Source organism: Daktulosphaira vitifoliae, unplaced genomic scaffold (assembly GCF_025091365.1).
Source record: "Daktulosphaira vitifoliae isolate Bord-2020 unplaced genomic scaffold, ASM2509136v1 Scaffold_3, whole genome shotgun sequence".
NCBI classification, from domain to species: domain Eukaryota; kingdom Metazoa; phylum Arthropoda; class Insecta; order Hemiptera; family Phylloxeridae; genus Daktulosphaira; species Daktulosphaira vitifoliae.
The window spans coordinates 3,116,879-3,138,092 of record NW_026099574.1 but is presented as its reverse complement, the minus strand read 5'-3'; the positions used below and the strand labels follow the sequence as shown (position 1 = coordinate 3,138,092).

General features: G+C 24.8%; 1 protein-coding gene, 1 long non-coding RNA gene and 2 other non-coding genes across 6 annotated transcripts in view; all 4 read left to right on the top strand.

Annotated features, from left to right (window-relative positions):
- The window catches only part of LOC126902564 (uncharacterized), a 160,051-nt gene that overhangs the window by 57,653 nt on the left and 81,184 nt on the right, over positions 1-21,214 (top strand). For all 3 annotated transcript variants that reach the window (XM_050679955.1, XM_050679956.1, XM_050679958.1), the window contains one exon: positions 17,321-17,440. In XM_050679955.1, coding sequence (XP_050535912.1) covers positions 17,321-17,440 — 120 coding nt within the window. The remainder of the gene's footprint in view (positions 1-17,320; positions 17,441-21,214) is intronic.
- Positions 8,782-8,873, top strand: Trnai-uau (transfer RNA isoleucine (anticodon UAU)). The gene is given in 2 exon segments: positions 8,782-8,819; positions 8,838-8,873. It is a non-coding gene; the product is annotated as a tRNA-Ile (tRNA).
- On the top strand, positions 9,101-9,192 carry Trnai-uau (transfer RNA isoleucine (anticodon UAU)). Its single transcript is given in 2 exon segments — positions 9,101-9,138; positions 9,157-9,192. It is a non-coding gene; the product is annotated as a tRNA-Ile (tRNA).
- Positions 18,420-20,335, top strand: LOC126902566 (uncharacterized). Its single transcript, XR_007703253.1, has 2 exons — positions 18,420-18,632; positions 19,622-20,335. It is a non-coding gene; the product is annotated as an uncharacterized LOC126902566 (long non-coding RNA).

The following is a 21,214-nucleotide window of genomic DNA, read 5'->3' as shown; positions in this document are numbered from 1 at the left end:
TACCAAGTCACTGCACTACTTATACTATTGCCCTTGCACCGGAAGAGTCTAGTTTTATTCAGGTACTTATTAGACTCCCCTAATTCGTTACGCTATCGTTGATGAGGACATCCAGGGATTTTCATCCGACCGGAAAATATTCAGTAGGAGAAAAATTGGAATGATAGGTCATATAACGGTAATATGTCAATTGAAAGTTAATGGTTGAAAGACAATTTAGAGCAGCTGTTAATTTATTAATCTTACTTTAACTTAATGAAGTTATTAACGTTTGAAATGTTACATATAAATGTTAAACAAGTTCATAATTATTCTCATAACACTATTTTTTATTTGATATCACTTAACTTATTTTCCATGTCTTCCTTTGGTTAGAAGATGAAACATATTTAAAGCTATTCGTTATATTTTATTTTTACTGAGCGTGTAGTTTATTTTGGTTTTATTTTTGCATTTAATGTCTGTATACCGAATTGAAAAAAATTGGCACGAGTATACAAAATAAAAGAAAAATATATCATTTAGATTATCTTGTCATTCCATTCGATTAGTTCACAATAACAATAATAAAAATAAGTATGGTTAGACAATGAAATATTTATAAACCAAGGTTGAAGAACGAAACAAAAATATGTTAACCAAATAAAATTAACAAATTGTAATATAATAGTTACTTTCAGGTTTTCGAAGTTTTATTTTTATTTAATACACATTTGATTTGATTTTTTTATCAGTATCTATCAATATTTATTAAATTTGTCATACTTGAGAATGGCCAAGTTAACAAATATTATATTTGTAAAACTTTTTGTAGAGTCAAAAATTTTTTTTTCACTCAGAAGTTTATAATTAATAAGGATAAAACTTGTGGACCAGTATTTCAGAAGATATTAACAATGAAAAGTAATAACTGGAGGAGTGTGTGCTCTTATTTTATTACTAATCGTTTTTCAGTCATACTGAAATGAGAATAACATTCAAAGTACTGGTCTAAAAGTCGTTATCGACCAGACATTTTCTTAATTAGATAATTTACTATTTTATAAGTTAATTAAATTTATGTTACCATTTAAAAAATAATGTTGACACGCCTTTAAATTGTAAGGGATGATTCTAAAAAGTCGTTATTAGCTCATAAATAAAGAAATATATGTATTTAAAAGAAATCAACATTTTTTTCAATATTGTATTTATTTTGCGAATATAAAGTTGGTAACTTACAAATTACACTTTCAAGCTTTTGATAATTAAAACATATAAAATTAAATAATGAGTTAACGTTTTTTTGAAGTAGACTAGATGACTAATGTTTTATGTTTAAGTGATCTGAAGCTTTAGAGATAAATTTGAAATTAGCCAACTTTATATTCGATGACCAAATTTGCCTATTTTACGGTAATGTAAAGAAAATTTAAGAAGAATATTCTCGTATTTTGAGAATGTTCCTTAAAAAGATTATTACGGTAATTTACATTACTATCAACGTTACACTCCATTGTTATTTTAAGATTAAAAATTGAATTTTTAAAATTGAATCTTTTTTCTATTTTTTTTCTAAAGAACGCTTGTCGAAGTCAGCCGTACAATAGTCGAAAAAAAAAATATTTTTTTTATAAGTAAATATTTTAATTAAAATATGTTCTCATCTTGTTAGATAAAAAAGTATTTAAGAAAATATATGCATTGTGGTTCTAAAATTTGATACTTTTTCTAGTTGTTATTTACGTTAGCTAATAAAAAGAATTCTGATACTAAATATTATAAAATACTGTACGTCATATTAAACTTAAAATGATGAATATGAAATTTACATAATCATAAAATTAAGTTTGAACAAGTTAAGTGTAGCTTTTGTGAAACTTTAATAATTACCTAATTTGAGATGTTTTTATTTTATTTTTTTGATTAAAATATTTTTAGTTAATTATTGTTAAAGACAGTCTATCGTGAATCGTTTTATATATTTTGTTATAAGAAAACGGAGAAACATACTGTTAAGTGTTTCGATGAAATACATTGTAGTACATGGAAATATATTTATGAAGTTAAAAATCATTAAAGAAAATTTATATTTTGTGACCTATGAATTATAAAAAAACTGAGTCTCGAACGATATTTGTACAGACTATGTTATGTCATGTCAGTTGTATATAAAAATAGTCATGATAATTAATAATTTCAATAGTTCTCAGTGAGCGTAAATAATTTTTAGATACTTGAATTAGAATAGTTTTAAGTTGACTTAGAAAATTTAACTTTTCTATTGTTGAACGTTGTGTAACCGACTAGAGTGGCGTGAGAAGTCAATATGATTTTACGCCGAGAGATTCTGTGGGTCTATTCTTTTTTTGTCTAAGTCTGGTTTCATTGTGTAGCCTTCTCCATCACGTTATTGAAAACTCTTTGTTTTTACAAAAAAAAAAAAAAAAAGACGCTTACATAGTTAGTAGCGTTACGGCCGTGATTATAATCATATTAACCAATAAGTCTCATATTATAAGTTATTACAAAGGCTATAAGGAATTCCATCAAACAATTTGATTGCAGACAAATCCGTGACCATGTTTATTCCTGTACATTATAATACACTATAAACAAAAGGTACAATGTTGTTATACCGGTAGATTAATCAAGCAACGGCAATTATTATTATCGCACTACTGTTGCAGTTGCAAACTTACATCTTATATATTTTTTTTAAACAAGAACATTGCGGCGCCCTGTATTATAATAGTCGTCGTGAGTTCTGTGCATACATTGTACAATATACACGTTTATTTTTTCATTCATTATTTATACTGCATTATTATACGACCTTGTTAACGGACTATAAAGTATGTACTGTGTTCACGTTTATAAATACATTTGTATTATAGTAATGTCTGCATAAACTTGAGTGAACCAATTATATTAGTAAAGTCTGATAAATCTTATTGTTTATGCATTTATAGACCAGTATATAACTTGCGGATAACGGATACACGAGCAGCTTCCTAGTTTATAAAATATAATTTTGAAGCGCTTCAAAAAATGTTTATATAGTTAAAGAAGATAATTGTTACAAAAATGACAGATCAGTACTTCAGATTAAAAACAATCTAAAGCAAAAAAATTGTCTTTTTTTTATTGATCAATTGCAATTATTGTTTCAACTGAATTTTCTTATTGACTTATTGAAATAAGTATTTTTTATGAGATTACTTTATGGTATCAATTGAATTGACAAGTGTCATTGTTATACAGAATTAAGTTCTTAGAAAATAGTTTTCTGGTGCTTACGTTTTTATCAATGAACGAAACATATCATTTTTTGTTATGACATACTCTTTTGAAAATTACTTGTTTAAAACTAAATTATTCATATTAAGAAAGATATAAATTGTATGACTTTGTTTTATACAAGGTCATATTAACTGCATATAGAGTGCTGTAATTTCTGAAGACCAATAGCTGATTAAGTAGTATTAATTTATGGTCAGGAATATAAAAAACAACAATAAAAGATATCGTCATGATTTGCTAAATGAAAACAATTGTGTTTAAGAGCCTTACCCAATGAGTATTGATGTGTATGATTTAGTTGGTTGTAAACGATTAGTTATGTGATGTTGTTCAGTGACCATGTAGAATATGAGACGTGTATTATTTGTAGGTTAATTGACAAATATTATATTTTAGGATTGGCTAATTGTGGACCACAATATAGTTATATATAATGTCGAGGATCAACTAATTTATGTGTGGGTACTGTGTTTGCTCATTTTGGTAGATGATCCAATTGTGTAAAATCTTCGCTTAAGACTAAAATTTAATGAATTCAAGTAATAAACTTGATTAATGTAGTGTTGATATTTTTTTGAATATAATTTGAATATCAAATACGTTAGACGAATAAAAAAACTTTCGGTTTATTTTTATACAACTATTTTTCTACTCAAAATTAATAACCCCAAGTAAGTAACGACAACAATGTCATTTAACTTTAGCCTCTAAAACATATTTATGGTGATAATGTTTCTAATAACTTTTGTCTCGATATACATTGTAAACCATACTGCTCAAGATAACAGCTGATGATGAGCATAATCTTTCAGGAAATATTATATATTAATAAAGTATTATATTTTATTTAGATATCATTGCTTTTATTTTTTTGATTTACCATTACTACCACAAAAATGTATATAATGTAAATCATAACAATCGACTTTCTGATGGGATATTTATTTCAACATAATTAACTATATTTATCTTAAACTTACAACTTGAGTAAGTACATGTAGAGCTTTTGAGTAGGTGTTTATGATATTAAATATCATTTAAACACCCACTCGAAAGAAAATTATACAGTGACAAAGTAATTTTATATACTATACGGTATTTTATTTATTATTGGAAAAGTACGTCATCGCAAAACATTATTATTATTATTTTTTATAAAAGTAATTTCAGCGTCTCTTAATGGAATTTGTTATGTAAACAAATTTTATGAAATATCACATAAACTATTCTAGGGAATGTCAAACTAAATATTTATTTCAATAATTCTAATATTTTCTTAAATTAACAGTGTCGTATTTATTTTATATCAATTTTCAAAGAATAACAGAAACTTGCGAAGGTAGTTTGTTATATGAATGTTTAGTAAGTAAGAAAACGAGTCAGTTATTACAAAAAATGAGAACAATAGAAACCCGTTCCCTTTCTAACTGAACATTCTATATATTTTTAAATATTAACCAGCATAAGAGCCACAATTATGAAAATATACAGTTATAACTATATTATATAAGTTTTTATCTCCTCTAGGTCAATTGATTTATGATCAATATTCATATTATCATAGAAGCTCTTCGATATAATATTGTTGTTTGTATATAATAGGTCAATTAGTTTAGAAAAGCATCGATCCACTCTTATTGGTTTATTTAATGATGCATTTGATCCCTTGTTATTATTATTGTTATTGACGCTAAGTACTGAGTTTTTGAAAGTCAGGTAGGTGCGAGCTATGATCATTATTGAATTTTATACGTGATGTGACGCCCATACACTAAATAAACGCCTCAACAACATGCATTGTTGTACTTAGATAATATGTTGAGTACGGACAAATATTTTGATGAAATTCTTTTTTGCGGTACTTATTGATAGTAAATTTTATTTTAAATTCAAATTTCCCAGAGTAAATCAGACTGCATAATATAAATGTACTTAAGTTTTGTAAAGATTAAGTATAGAGCACACACGTGTTGGGTTGGTTGATAGTTATGTTGTCGTCGACTACCGAGTAATAAATCATATATGAATCGTGATCGTTAAACGTTAGCTAAGATATTATTTTGCTGGAAATCATTCAAGTGTAGTTAAAATTAAAAATTCACCTGTTTGATCATGGCCGCGATGGTGCGTAAAGATCATCTCAAGAATCTTTCCCGTTGTATATATTTTATGTATAAATTATTTAGCTGCGAGACTGTGTAAAGTTTAGCCTCTTGTAAAGGATTCACGCCCTGTCGTTTTCGGCAGTTTATGTCTTATTTCTATCCGCTAATTGGTGTAATTTATGATTTCATTTTACTATTTTTATAAAACTTTGAGGATCGTAATAATAAGTCTAAATGTTACTTATATTTGAATAAAACATATATGTTATACATATCATTATTATTTTAGTATTGCACAGTATGTTTTCATGATGCCGGAAAGACAAAAGTAGCGTAGAGACCAAGCGGCGTCCGGTCGTAATATTCAACGTAGGCGTAGGTTTATTTTGGAACCATTACTTAGATGCTTGTCTAAAAGTTATTCAGTAAAAAAATATATTATTAAATGGTTAAACAAGGGTTTGTTTATTACTCTTCCTAATATTCGTAAGAAATGTGTTTACATTTTAAAAATTTCGAAATTTTCGTTTATTTTTCAGCGTCAGCATTTAAGATCTAAAACGTTACTATCATTACCCACTTTGTGCGTAACGATAGTAATATTCCGAAAGGTTCAATGTCGTGGAGTAATCTAACGGTCGGTCTTTCTCACCAATGATATACCCCTCTGTGGTAATTAGGGGGGAATATGACACGGTACCGCGTTTCTCTCAACCGTACATTACGTTATTAACCTAAACAAAAGTGTATCGGATCTGAATCATGTGTCATCGGTAGTAAAATGGTAAGCGCCTCCACTTGTTACGCAGCAGACCGAAGTCTATTACCTCCCGAAGAGCAAGTTGACATCGTCAGAGATTGACGAACGATCATCGAAAGTGTACCGGAAATTATAAAAAAAGTGGCATTGTTCCGGTATGAGAAACCGCAACACAAGGCGTCGTAAAAACAATCTTACACTGAAAAAATTCCTTGGTAAAATCAATAAATTTTTTATCAATATACATTTAATATTTTTGTTATATATATATATATTTAATTCGTACAATTATAATAGTAAAATAGATAAATATAAATATAAAAATCAGTACAGTATTACCCGAGCCGTAATTCATAATATAATTATATTATTAATTGTTCAAATAATTGTCACTCGACCAAATTGTTATTTTGGTGATCGTCCAAAGTTTGGTAAAAAATTCATATTTTGTTTTTGTTTTTAAGACACTATTTCATTTACTTAACTCCTAAATTATCAAATTACTATTAGTGATGAATCATAGGTCAATGGACTGAAAAGAGTCTTGACATTATTGAATCTACTTAAAATATTTAATTGTTTTCCCTAAATAATTAAAATAATGATTAAATTTATTTTAATTTAAATTATCCTTATATCGAGGGCTAATTTTAAGTAAAAAAAAAAAAAGTACCGAAATTATTTTAACAATTTATTTTATAATTTCCTGTTGACTGTGGAATTAATATATTTCATGTATTTAAAATTTATATATTTAATTTAGTGCAACGCTATTTTTGATGTTACTGTTTTTGTAATTCTATATAGCTATCCCTATTTATAAATGATTAAATATTATGATTATTCGTATTTTCATTGGAAATACAAGGAAGTTTTTGTATTGTGAATCTTATGAATTGTAACAATATTATAAAATCTTTACGAAATCCCTCGAGAACTATAAAAATATTTTTAGAGAATATTTTTATATAATAGGATTCCTTTTTTCTTAGTTTTTACTAACTTTTGAAATGAAAGAACGATCAAATGGGAATACATTTTACAATAATTTCAACATTACATACATATGACGTCCACAGTTATTATGTTACAGTCCATAGTATACATTAGTTGTTTTCTTAAGAACACCAACTAAAATATTTTTTTCTGACGATTCGAGAAAAAAATAGCATTTGTATAAAGCATGTAAACAGGACAACAGTACTCTTGTTTTTTTTTTACAAATGAAGATTTTTCATAAGTTAACCTCATTGAATAAAATAAGTCGGACACATTTACTGTGTGCACTGTATAAGTGCACACAGTAAATTATATATTTTTAGAATAGTTACGAACGCCTGTTGTCACCGATCCACTTCTAAACGTATTATGTGCCACTTTTATTATTTTTAAATAACTAAAATCACAGTTTAATGGTTGTTAAACAAAAATCTGTTTAACTAAATTTTTTAGCTTTGTGATAGTATAATTTTGAGGTCAGCAAATAATTTTAGAATGAATAAGTAAATATAATGAGACAACATAATTAGACAGTGTTAAATGATTAATGAAACAATGTAATTATAATTGTAACTTCAGAATAGTATGATTGATGATAGCTCCAAATAATATTGTAAATATTTTTTTTTTTTGAAAATCTGAGTAAATTAATCTTTATTATTGAAAATAAAAGAAACATAGTGAACTCAATTAGATAATGTTAATAAATACTTATATGGCAATTTAAAAATTATTAATAACTGTCATAGCTTTTGAATATCATAAAACATTTCAAATTACAGCTTAAAATAAATGTTCGTTATATTTATTTAGTTAAAAATCTGGCAATTTAAAATAATTAAATTAAAATTAAAAAAAAAACAACACCAATACTACCAACTTAACTATACAAATCATAATTATACATTCGCGTCAAACCTTTTGTACAGTTTTACGGACCATTACGTTTGTGCTGTGTAAACCCTTTAACAACATGCGTGTTTATTTCAGAATAATAACTAACAGTGCGTTATTTACATCCTGATAAGCAATGTAAATACTTAATATCTCAGCACTGCGAGCAACATAGTTCAGTTCAGCAGCATTATTATAAAAATCCTCGTTACAAATTAACTAGCAAAAGAGTTAAAAAAGCATTTAAACATGAATAAATTGAAACGTCATTTCTTAAATTTAAACTGATGTTCAAATAAAAAGATGAATGTATAATTATTTTTAATTCGACGCTCTAAGGTCAATTTGTGAGAAAACTCGACGTTAGGTGTACATCTGTTACAAATCAAATAATTACTTTCAGAATGAGTGTTGAAACTTGTATCCCTCCCAAAAAATATAACACGAACAGAGTTAATTAACACTATATTTGTGAACTATTGTTGCTTTTTACTAATTTTTAAATTTTATTATAATTTAATTACTATGTATTGTATTAAATCCGAATTGTACTTTTTTGATTAGTTTATATTTACTTATAAGAAAGATAAAATATTCTTTATTTTGATTATTGTACAGTATTTTAATAATATTATAAAAATACATTTGATTTTAAAAAGTAATTGACGGTATCAGTAAACCTTTAGATATTATCGGTATACTACTAGTCAAAAAGTATATTTTTTAGCAAAAGTTCACGCGGGTCCAGTGGCGCAATCGGTTAGCGCACGGTACTTATAAGACAGTCGTCGTGAGCGATGCCGGGGTTGTGAGTTCGAGCCTCACCTGGACCAGATATTTTTGTAAAAATTAAAATCATTATTTGATTAATTATTTTTCTTTTCTGAAAAAAACTATAATAAGCGAATTAATTTTTCTATTGATTCATTTGCACGGAATTTTTGTATTATTATTAAATCATTTTTACACTTGATAATATTTACATTTTTTATCCAAAATAAAAATTTTAAAAGTATGTCATTCTAATGAAAAAGTACATTTTTTAACACTAGTTTACATGGGTCTAGTGGCGCAATCGGTTAGCGCACGGTACTTATAAGACAGTCGTCGTGAGCGATGCCGGGGTTGTGAGTTCGAGCCTCACCTAGACCAGACATTTTTGTTTAAATTTTCAAATACATTTTCATTGTTTACTTTATTACATACTGTTCTATTAAGATGATGCCACCTGTTTAAAAAATATAATCATCGAAGTGTGTAATGATATTCGGTATAGAATTTCTAAAAAATAACTTGTGTTTATTAAATAATATTCATAGTAATTAAAACATTTCAAAGTATTAATTTTATTGCTAACATTTTTTTTCAAAAATATGAACTATATTTGCATGTATCATTTTGACAGTTGATTGTAATTGTACTTTTATCTGCATGCTGATATTACAATTAAGAGTCAAGTGTTCCGGAGTCCATTTTTAATTTTACTAGTCTGACAAGATGTATTTCAAATAAAAACGACCTAATATTATTAAACTAGAGTATATCATTAATATTATTTTAAATATAAAATGGTGTAATTTATGTACTAAGTTTAAATGTTACATGTAAAAGTTCTACTAAAATGTCTCCAAATTATGCAAATAAAACAATTTTATTTTATTATTTTGTTTTTATCATTTCAATTACTCAAGTAATAATTTATAGGACATTATTATTATATGTTGTAAAAATCTTACACATAAAATAATTTAAGATTTTATCTTTAGTTTTATTATTTTTGTTTTTACGTTGCATTTTTGACATTTTGGATGATTTTAATTTTTATTTAATTGAGTGAAATATCAACATTCCAATGCGTTTAATTAATATGTGTTAGAGCCATACAAACATGTCAGTAATAAAAACTTATCTGAATTTTCACATACATGTATTGAAAGTTTTTAACGTATACAATGTCAGGAAAAAAATGAATAAAAATATTAAATTTGTGTACGAATTTTCAACGTTTTATGTCAAAATTACACTAATTCTGTATAAAATTAAAGTGTATATTACAAATATCATAATGACGTATGGCAATTTTTAGATCATTTCTTACAGTGTTGTAATAGTTCCTAATTTTTCATGTCTTAAAAGCCTGAAAACTTTATTTTTAGCAAGTAAATTAAATAATTATTTTTGCTATGTGGGCGATTTATGAATTATTCAATCTGATAAGTATTCAAGTTTCTAGTATTTTATTTTCGTTTAATAAAAAAAAAGTACATAACTTACTCTGAAATTTTATTTTAAATAATGAATACTAACTTATTGTAGTAAAGTCATTACTTCACAGGTTTCATTACACTCGTTTTAACACTTGTGCTCACTAAGTCAACATTTTCAGATAGATAAAACTAGTAAAGATTTTATTTGTTTGAGACTGGAATTTTCCCACGGAAATTCTTGGTTTTGAAAATGTATTAGGCAATAAGTTGATTACATTAGTAGGAGTTTTTTTTAATGATATGTTTTATTCTAAAGCCGTGAAGACGTGATAAATGGTCTTTTTGTCATTCATAAAGTTTCTTGCGCTTTATACACACGTATTATGTTCCTTTGAATATAAGCGGCAACAGATGAAAATGCATGATGACTATTTGATATTAATCCAACAACAGTAATTTAGGGCTTACATGATTACTTTTATATAGTAGCTACTATATGCTTAAAATACTGACGTTAAAAACTCAGAGGTGATAATACAACGCTCTTCAGTTTCCGATAACGTGATTACATTTGAGACCACCGTATAAAATCTAGACAAATGATAAAAAATAAAAATACTATTATAACTCATTCTTATCAAGTTCAGTCGCGTAGGTACTCATAACGTATTACATTGACTTACATAAGGTGGACAATTTGTAGTAAGTCGAATACTTTTATAAATACATCATATAAGTTGACATAAATATATAATGTTCAAAGTATATTATGATTTTTATTTTACTATAGGTATGATATGATATAAATTCGTGTCGACTTAATTTTTTCTTTACTTTGGTTAACATAATAATTTATTTAATGTTGTATTAAATTATTTCACATAAAAAGTAATCATGTTTATTGTCAACTCTAAAAGCTAGCGTTTGTGTTAGAGAGAACAAGAAAGCCTACAAAGTCCAACACAACAGAATCGAACCTCAGTACCACCTTCACTCCAAAGCGCTATGCGTTACTGACTGAGCTAGATAGCTATTTGATACACTGTTATTATTTAAAAATTTTAATGTCATATTTATACAAAAGTTCTACAAAAAATAATGGTGCCATATATGTTAACGATTTAGGTCATATAATAAAGGCCATATCTGAGGAGAGATCCAAGAGATCCGGACCTTCCCTACTGAAATTATTAAAAAAATATATAATATATATTAACTCTATAATATATGTTTATGTATTGTCCACCCCTTCCGAAAAAATATTTTAGTTAATACTATGGATATAATTAACAATATATGTTTGGGGGATAACCGAAGACGCTTTATATTCTAAATTATGTATTAATTATACAAAATTATGAGTATTATTTGAATCACATCGCACTAAATGTTTTTTTAGCACTTTAAATGTGAATAATTAAAATATTAACTACAGGTCTCATGATCAATTTTATTATATTTTAGTTAATTATAATGATTAAACTTCATTTTATAATCAAAACATTTAAACCTCAAATAAAACTAGTACAACTTTTTTTTCTCTTGTGAGTTGTTGTATTCTGGTTATTCGTAATATTTTATTATTTCATGATACTATTTTTAAAGAACATCCAATTTATTTTCATTCTTCATCGTTTTTATTTAACAATCTATGTTTTTAAACTATTACTATGTAAAAATATATGACCTATTTTAAAATAGGTGTATTTCACGAGAGTGAAAATTGATTGATTATACTCATAAAATTATGTCTAGTAAATTAAATTATTCTTATTTTAGTTTTTTGTAGTTATAATAGTATATGTTTTGACCTGTGGAAACCAATTCCAATGAGTACATTTTCGTGTAATCCTTTTTTAGAGTAATTATTTCTACATAATAAGTACATTGACGTATTAAAATAATTACTTTAACATGCTAAGTTACAATTAATTGTTAACTCGGTGTTTTCCTTAAATATACAATACATCAAATAGTTTTTATCTATTGTTGTAACTTATACATTTCTAAAATGGAAATGTAATCAAATATTTGTACACAATTGTTTTCATGATAATTTGATAATAATATACCAAAAATAATGTTTGTTTTCATTTATAACTGTAATCCATATTTTTATATATCCACTTAAAAAGTTGATAAATTTTAAAGCCGAAGAATGCATTAATATACAAAAATATTGAAATATACTATGATATCTCTAAATTTCAATTTTCTCAGTATAAAATTACCAAACATTTTAAAACTTTAAATAAAAATTTTAATTTTTAATTTTAAACCTTAAATAGCTTTGACCTTCCCGTGTACTCATTTTTATTTGGATTATTATCGATTACAATTCCAAAAAGCATATTTCGAAGACGTACTAAGCATAAACATTTTTTTATGCAATAAATGGCATGTATTCGACTTAAATGTTTAATGTGACCTATATTTATAATTTCCTATTATGTTTATTTTGAGCTATATATATAGTGTTCTTATTCATGAAGTCTTCCTGGAATATTTTTTAATAAACTGATGACTTGAAATTTATAGAAACTATGTACAAAATTATTGATAATATAGGCCTTAAAAATTTACAATTAAATTTTTTTGTTATATAATATAAATAACGCTAATAATATTTTATTAGCAATTGAAATTTTGATTTCTAAATCAAATTTTTTTATCAACTAAATTTCATATAGAAATACACAATAATTGTAATTATTATAAGGCGTTAAGGTTTGGCAACTTAATTTCTTTTGGCTGGACAATTGAGTAACCTAATAACACATATAAATCAATAAAATAGAAGTCTACTGATTTTACTTTAGGAAGACAATCACTGACAGCTTTCTCTAACTGCTCACACGGATGGCGCCAATGATCTTGAGGCTTTTCATCATTCATACTATTTTGTATACAATGAATTTTCATAATTACAATTGATTAAATGAAAGGGAAATTTTTTTTATGATATTAAACTTGCTGTATTGTATAAGTAATCTACTTGAAACACGTATGATAATAATTATATATGGTATTTTAAACATCCTTTAAGGCATGTATAATTTTAATAATAATAATTTAATATATTTTAGGTTTTGCACTTATAAAAAAAATCATGAAGTTTCGTTTTATTAACTTCACTTACGATAGCATTGTAATTATAACATATATTTTGAAAAATCTTTTATGTGTTTGGTTTTTTGCATTTAATATTTAATTTATTTTAATTGAATAGTCAACCGTTTTTTTGAATATATACTTATTAACATAATGTTTCATTATTTTTCTATAAGGTGTTCTTTTTAATTTCATAAAGTATTTTACGCAGAAATTCTATAATTATTCATTTTATTGGGCTATAAAATGATGGATTTTTTAGTTATTGAATATATTAAATTGTAAGTATTAACAATAATTGTAATAGTGTATACTCCATCACATAAATTATGGTATTAATATATTATTATTTGATTGATTAAATTATAACTGATAAATTTTACAAAATTATCTAATAAAATGTTTTAGCCGTTAATTTACAAAAAAATTAAATTAATAATAAGTTTTACAATTATTAATTCAATGCACATTATTCTGTTAATTACAACTATTATTATTATAGAGAAGTCGCGTGCTTCGTTTGTCTCTTAAATATAAATATGAAATTATTCGGTTAACATGTATTACCTATATTCATGATAATTTTAATTAATAAATCAATTGAGTGTCTTATTCAATGTAAGATTCTTGTCTTTAGTTGTGTATCTAAAATATATAACAAAAATTAATTTAATAATGGACTAGTTTACTTAAAATTATCTTGCATCAAATTTGAACGCATATAACTTAAAACAAAATGATTTATATTTAAGGATAGTAATATTTTATTATTTCTACCATCCACTATTTTAATCTATTCGAGATCAAAAGAGAAGGTTAACAACAATTATTGTTGAAATAGAGCCGCAGTGCAGAGTTATAAACTGGCGATAATTAACTTAACAAAAAGCGTTTAAAACGCCCTATAGGCTGTCATAAACTAAATTATTTGTGCACATTATGTGTTAACTATATAAATATAATACAAATAAATGGTACTTAGTAAATTTAGCTTTTAAGCCGAAGCATTAAAACAGTTTACTGACTCTAAATAGCTAAAAAAATTTAGTGTCACTTTATCAAAAAGACTAATTTATATTTTAATAAAAAAATTAATTTAAAATAGAATTATACTAAACTTATACTATATTTTTGTTAATTTAAATAACAAATATAGTTTTTTTCTTTAAATCGTTTTTTTGTAAATTATTTATATTATAATATTATATAATGTATATTAAAAATATAAATGTAAAGTTATACTTAAAGAAAATCGTCATTAAAATTTAGACTCTACATTTATTTAACATAAGAGAATTTTAAGTTATAATATAGTATAGAGACATTTTTATTACTATATCTAATGAATATTCTTGTACGATAGAGTTAGTTAGTACTTGAAACTATTTCCTTATAATTTATACAAAATATTTTAGAGGATCATAAAAATGTAAAATAATATATCAATTGTTGAAATTGGTAAAAACTGATTATTTTATATGAGTTTTTTGATCAATATATATAAAAATAGTAATAAAAAAAGTATATTCTATTTTTTTTAACTTCTTAAATTAGATAAAAAAAATATTTCATTTAGATAAAATGAATGGTAAAAATGGTATACGTTTTTTTATAAATGTTCCAAAAATTAACAAATAATAACCATTTTTGTATTTTATTAGTTTTAATAGTTGGAATTTACTTTTTAATACTTATAAAAATTAAAAAATCATCTAAAATTATTTACTATTGTTTTATAACACTCAATTGTTCGTTTTCCTTATATTCTACCCAAAAGAATTTATAAATTTAAAACAAATCAGCTACCCTATATTGTGGAAATATTAGTATAATAATTCGAAATTTTAAGATTTTTACTAATATTCTGAAAACATTTCAATTTTTGAATTAGCTTAATGTTTACTATTCTTATTTTAGTATAATTTTAGAGATGGAAAATAATAAAAAATTTGTATGAATAATTTAACATAGTTTTACATATAACTTGACAAAATATCTCATTATTATTCGTATACTATCTGAAGATTTGTTAATTAAATAAAATTCGTATCCAATTTTAATTTTTACTTTAATTGATAGTTACAAATTTTGTTTGTAAAATATTGTTGAACTATAAAGTTCAAAAATCAGTTGAATTAATACAATTTAGTTTGAATTTTATATACTCCTTATATTCACAATATTTTTTGTTACTAATGATCAATTAAAAATAATGTTTAGACTCATTATTATTGATTAATATTAATATTTTTTTGTTAACATGAAATTAGAAATGAAGGTCCACTGATATTTACTCGGTAAACTTAATTTACAGGCACAACTAGTGTAAACAATTTTGATGATTGTATGTTTCCCCGCCCAAAATATACTTTCATATAATTATCCACATATTTTTAAAACATTTTTGAGGGAATATATTCGTTAAATGGTGCTAAGTCCCCTTTAACCCTCCTAGTTACCATCTAGTTTAATTTATTTTTATTATTATATTGTATTTAATAAATAATCTATAAATATGAGGTTTGATAATAAAGTAACAATGTTATCTACATCTTGATTGTTGAAATATAATTATTATATATATTTATTTTATATTTTGTTACACTATTTTGGCGAAACATATTAGATTTAAACATCGAACAACGTGTTAATATTGAAATTTTCGTTTAATTGAATAAAACTACCGCAGAATCTTTTTGCATGTCAAGCTTATGATAAAAATTGAGTATCAAGAGCTCGTATTTTTGAGTAGCAGTTTGGAAGTAGAAGGGATAATTTTGAAGACTAATCGTTTTGGTTGTCCTAAGATTTATTCAACTGACAATAGTATTGAAAAGAATTGTAACTTTATTCAGCAAGATCGTCGATTAAGTGTTGGAGCAATAGCAGAGATAAAGTGTTAATTTAATTTAAAGAACATATTAGATAGAAACGGACAGATTTGAAGAAGAATGGCTGGGTTCTCCATCAAAACAATATTCTGACTGTTTATTCTTATAAGAACAAATTTTATTTCCAAAATTTTAGTTTTTTACAGTAGAGTCAATTACTACTTGTTACATACGTAAAAATAAAAGAAACATAACAGTAGAACATTATGATAATATAATAAAAACTACATACAACGTTGTGTTGTGATGTCAGCTACCAATGATAAATGACTTCTTAAATAATATGGTTCTAAATAGTTTAATGGCCCTCCGACCTGATTTTATTATGGCTAAAATATTAATTATGACCGTTGTCGTGGGCCGTCAATAAATATATGTATAAGAGTTGTTAAAAATATCTTACACATGAATAAAATTTGAATACCCACACACCCACATTTATAAGTTGAACACGCTAACCCGTTTCATAAGTAATACCTAATATGCCATACATTTTTACATGGTTGCTATAAAACAGTTGCAGATAAAGTAAATTATATTAAAATAAAATTTTAATAACAACGACCTTCTGTTGTTGTTTTATTTATTTGTTAAACTGAAGATTAAAAATTATTTCAGTAATGTAATTTCCGTAAAATGTAATAATATTATTATCAATATTTATGATTGATATTTAAATTGTTCATAAGTATGTCAAATTAACTATATTATATTTAGTATAAAAATTGTCTAAAACCTTTTTATTCAAATGTGATAAAAGTAATTTATAAAAAATGATTCAAATACATGTATATAAAAAAAATGTACTCGAATTCAACAATTTATATTTAATTCTAACTTGAATGTAACAAAGTTTTATATTGATTATCAATTTAGAATTAATTCTTAACTCAAAAAGTACTTTCTCTTGTTAACTACGTATAGAATACACCTGCTATGATATTATTAGTTTATAGTTCATTTACAATTTAAATTATCTTTTTTGTTTTTTTATCGAAAAATTCAATTTGGTATACATACAATAAATGTGAAATTAATTATAACTTATATCTATAACAATGTTTGTTGCAGGGTTTCCAAAAACGGTGAACTCAGTGATGATCTAATGTTGAGATGCAACAATGAATACTCAGAACCAATTAATGCATATGTCTTACCAGACTCCCACATTGAAAAATTATGTTCTGTCAGGTAAATTATATACCATTCATTTCTTAGTTAATTATTAACTACATTTAAACTGACTGAAGTCCTGATATAAAATGGGTTTAGAGACTTGGCACAGTAAATTCTATAATTGATAATTAGTATTAAATAGCTAAGTTATTTATGACGGGTAATCAGATGAGTGTTCTGAATGATAATTTCTATTTGTATATTTTGTATTAATGAATTCGACAGTAATTAGACGATTTTAATGTAAATATGTGTGATAAATTTATAAAATTAAACCTAAATTAATTTTGAATGATATGCTGTATGGTTTTTTTGCTGAAATATACCAAAATAATAGCATTTTGAAATTAACTTTCAATTAATAATTTTTTTAATCAATATAGATAGAGTTATACTTATTTTATCTCTGTGAAATGAAGAAGTTTTATTAAATTTTACATCCTATTTTTTTTCATAGTATACGAGTGCATATCAACATTTCTGTAATTTCAAAATATCGAGTTAATATTGTAACCGATTGTTATGTTTATGGCAGATTTGTTGTGAATTCATCCATTGTATAAACTTAATACCGAAACGAAAATATTTTGATTTAGGAAACGTGTATCACAACAAATCCGTTATTCTCAATCAAACTATATTCTGTTTGTAGTTTACAAATGTTACAACCGTATATATTTTAACGATTTTTATAAAAATTATTGTGACATGCTACGATGTACTATTTTAGAACACCCTACAGCTCATAAACGTGATCAAAATGATTATTTTCAGGTACTAAGTTCTGTATTATTTATAACATGATATTTCTAGTTCCATTTTTAATTTTTAATTAAATGGGTACAAACCCATTAGTTATTCAAACAAAACATTTGATTACAGAAAATATTTTACAAATATTTAAATTATTTTTTTTAATTTAATCAAAATAAATTATACTACTGTAAATTTAATTAAACTTAAGTCGACTAATAAAATATTTAATAGTTTATGTATGAACATTTAAGTATATTTTTTTAATAATCAAGTAATTTAAGTAATCTTCTTAAGTAATTTGTATTAGTTATAGTCCAACATAAAAATCGGTTTTATAACATTAATTGAATCATTTTATTAAAATAAATTGAGTTTTTGAATTGGGATAGCATGGTCAAAAGATTATTTATGAAATCGAAGACATGGAATGGAAAAATATATTTTTGTCGGCGTATGTACATATAATGTATCAAACACTAATATCGTCAACATGATGAACATTATTACTTTTTAAATCTTCGATCCTATCTGCCTTATGTTTGTACAATACATGCCATGTCATTCCCCCATCAATACAATACGTTTATGTTAATGTGATGCTTTAGTAAGTATACATATATCACACACTTGGCCTACTAGCTGGGGTAGCGACCTCGTGACTCACAAAATCTTTCTTCGGACACGACGTCATGTGGAGGATGTACATAAATGTATTGTAAGATATTATCACCTAATAATAAACTTACACGGTAAACTAAAATGACTAGCTAATTTGGTCATTGGTATTCTTGATATTTGAGGGATCAAAATTATTAACATTAATCTAAATATATTAAGAATCTATACTAAGGTATTTTAGAGGAGTTTAAAAAAAATCGTTTTGTATAGAATTAAGTTTAAACAATATTGAAATACTAAAAATATATAAAACAAAAATTGACTTCATTAAAGAAAATTATTAATTTTTATATGATTGTAATTTTTATATCTAGAAGTGGGTTTTTAAGATAATGTGATTAGTGTGAAACCAAATGTAGAAAAAAATCAATTTTAATACGTACAATTTGCATCTTACGTTATTCATGTATAAATTTAAATAATAAATTTACTGATACTACAGTTGTGTTTAGCGCTGGTGAAAATGCCATTGTTTAATAATTTTTGTAACTTTTTGAGTTAAATATTTTTTAGTTTTAAATTGATATTTTAAATAATATTAGCTACAAGTGATTAATTCTTAATATGTAAATTCATGTATTAAAATTTATCGAATTCAAAATGTACAAATAGAATCGAGTGTAAACAATTCAATTTTTCTTTGATGCAGTTGTATTTATTTCAACTTAACAGTAATTCTTAATGTTTATCTCTAATAAGAACAGCTACATACTCACTCTATGAAATAAAATGTTTGTAACTATATAGGTACTTGTTTTACAGTTATTATGGATTCATTAAAATTCTAGTAAGAAAAGAGCTAAAAAATGGGCATTTTAAAATTAATCAAGAAAATCCTACATATATGCTAACTTCAATTCTTCGTAGTATTTATAACTATACTGATATGTCAAGCAATCAAACCGATTTATAGTGATGTACTAGTTAATAATCTCTTGTTCTTTTTTTTATAGTATTGCAGATACATACATAAAAATACAATTTTTTTTAAATATGGAGTTTTTATAGTTTTTAATGTGTATTTTTTTGTTCATTATGTTTTTGTCAATTTATTATTTACTAAACATATGTGATGTGCATGTATTTTTAAGAACTAAGAATTCAATTTAACGATCAAGATATCAAATTTTTAACCAAATAATTTTTATTTTATTTAGTGTTAAGTAAACTGAATGCTTTTATTATATTTTCATAATGTACAGTTAATGTATAGTGTCACAATTAAAAAGGAAATAAAATTGATTGAGTATGTACTGCAGTGAAACCTTTTGTTACTATGTAGGTTTAAATTAATGACAGGTACTTGTAAAAGACATATTGAAACTTGCGGTCGTTAATTTCTTTATTAAAGTGTAATATATTTTTATTGCTACAACAAGTATTAAATTGCTAGTTCCAAAAATATTAGCATTTTTTTAGTTTTTGTCATTTAATCTTAGTAACCATAAAAAAATAAACAAATAATAACAAAGAGTATTTTATTGTATAATTTAAAAAACATTCATAATCCGAATTTCCGTTTTCATTTAACCACTGTATATTTTATTTGTTATTTTTAGATCCATATTTACTAGGTGTAAATAATGTGAACTTTTAAAATTTCACCTAAAATATTACTGCCAAAAAAATAATGCCAAAAACAATCGTTTTCCTGAGTCACCTCCTAATACATGTCTAATTTGCAGAAGTAAATTTAAATTATTAATAAATTAGAAATTATAACAATCATAAACAGGACCTTGAAAATATTGATGTGAAATAAAATGAAAATTGATACCATATTACACAACACGTTAGTTGCAGCTGTTACAGAGAGGGAAAAAAGAACTATCTGACCGAGGGCGTGAGTTATTGTGGCTAACTGAATAGTGAGTAGTTATGGGTAAATACTTGCAAAGGGCGAAACTGTGGCCTTGAACTACTGTTTTTAGCGTACGGATCGAAGCTTTATAGGCCAAACACTAAAAGCCCTCTGGTGGGTATAGTATACACTGATGATTATATTGCTTATACGCATTTGTATAAAAATACGTATTAAATTAGATCGGCTTCCATTTTTATATTGCCTAAAGATAAGGTATTGATAGAAAAAATTGTAATTGACTAAATAAAAATGGTACGAATTAGAAATGCAAGCATTATATTTAACTAGCTTACAAATAAAAAATTATTTTCTTTGTTAATGACATATCTATAGAAATATAAAGTTAAAAATAGAAAATTGAGAATTTTAAAACAAAAATAACATATTTTTGAATACGGTAGTCATTTTCACCACGAAGACAAAGTTAGAAATTGTTTATTTCATATTGAAGTACATTACATAAACTTTAATTTAAATATATATAAAATTGT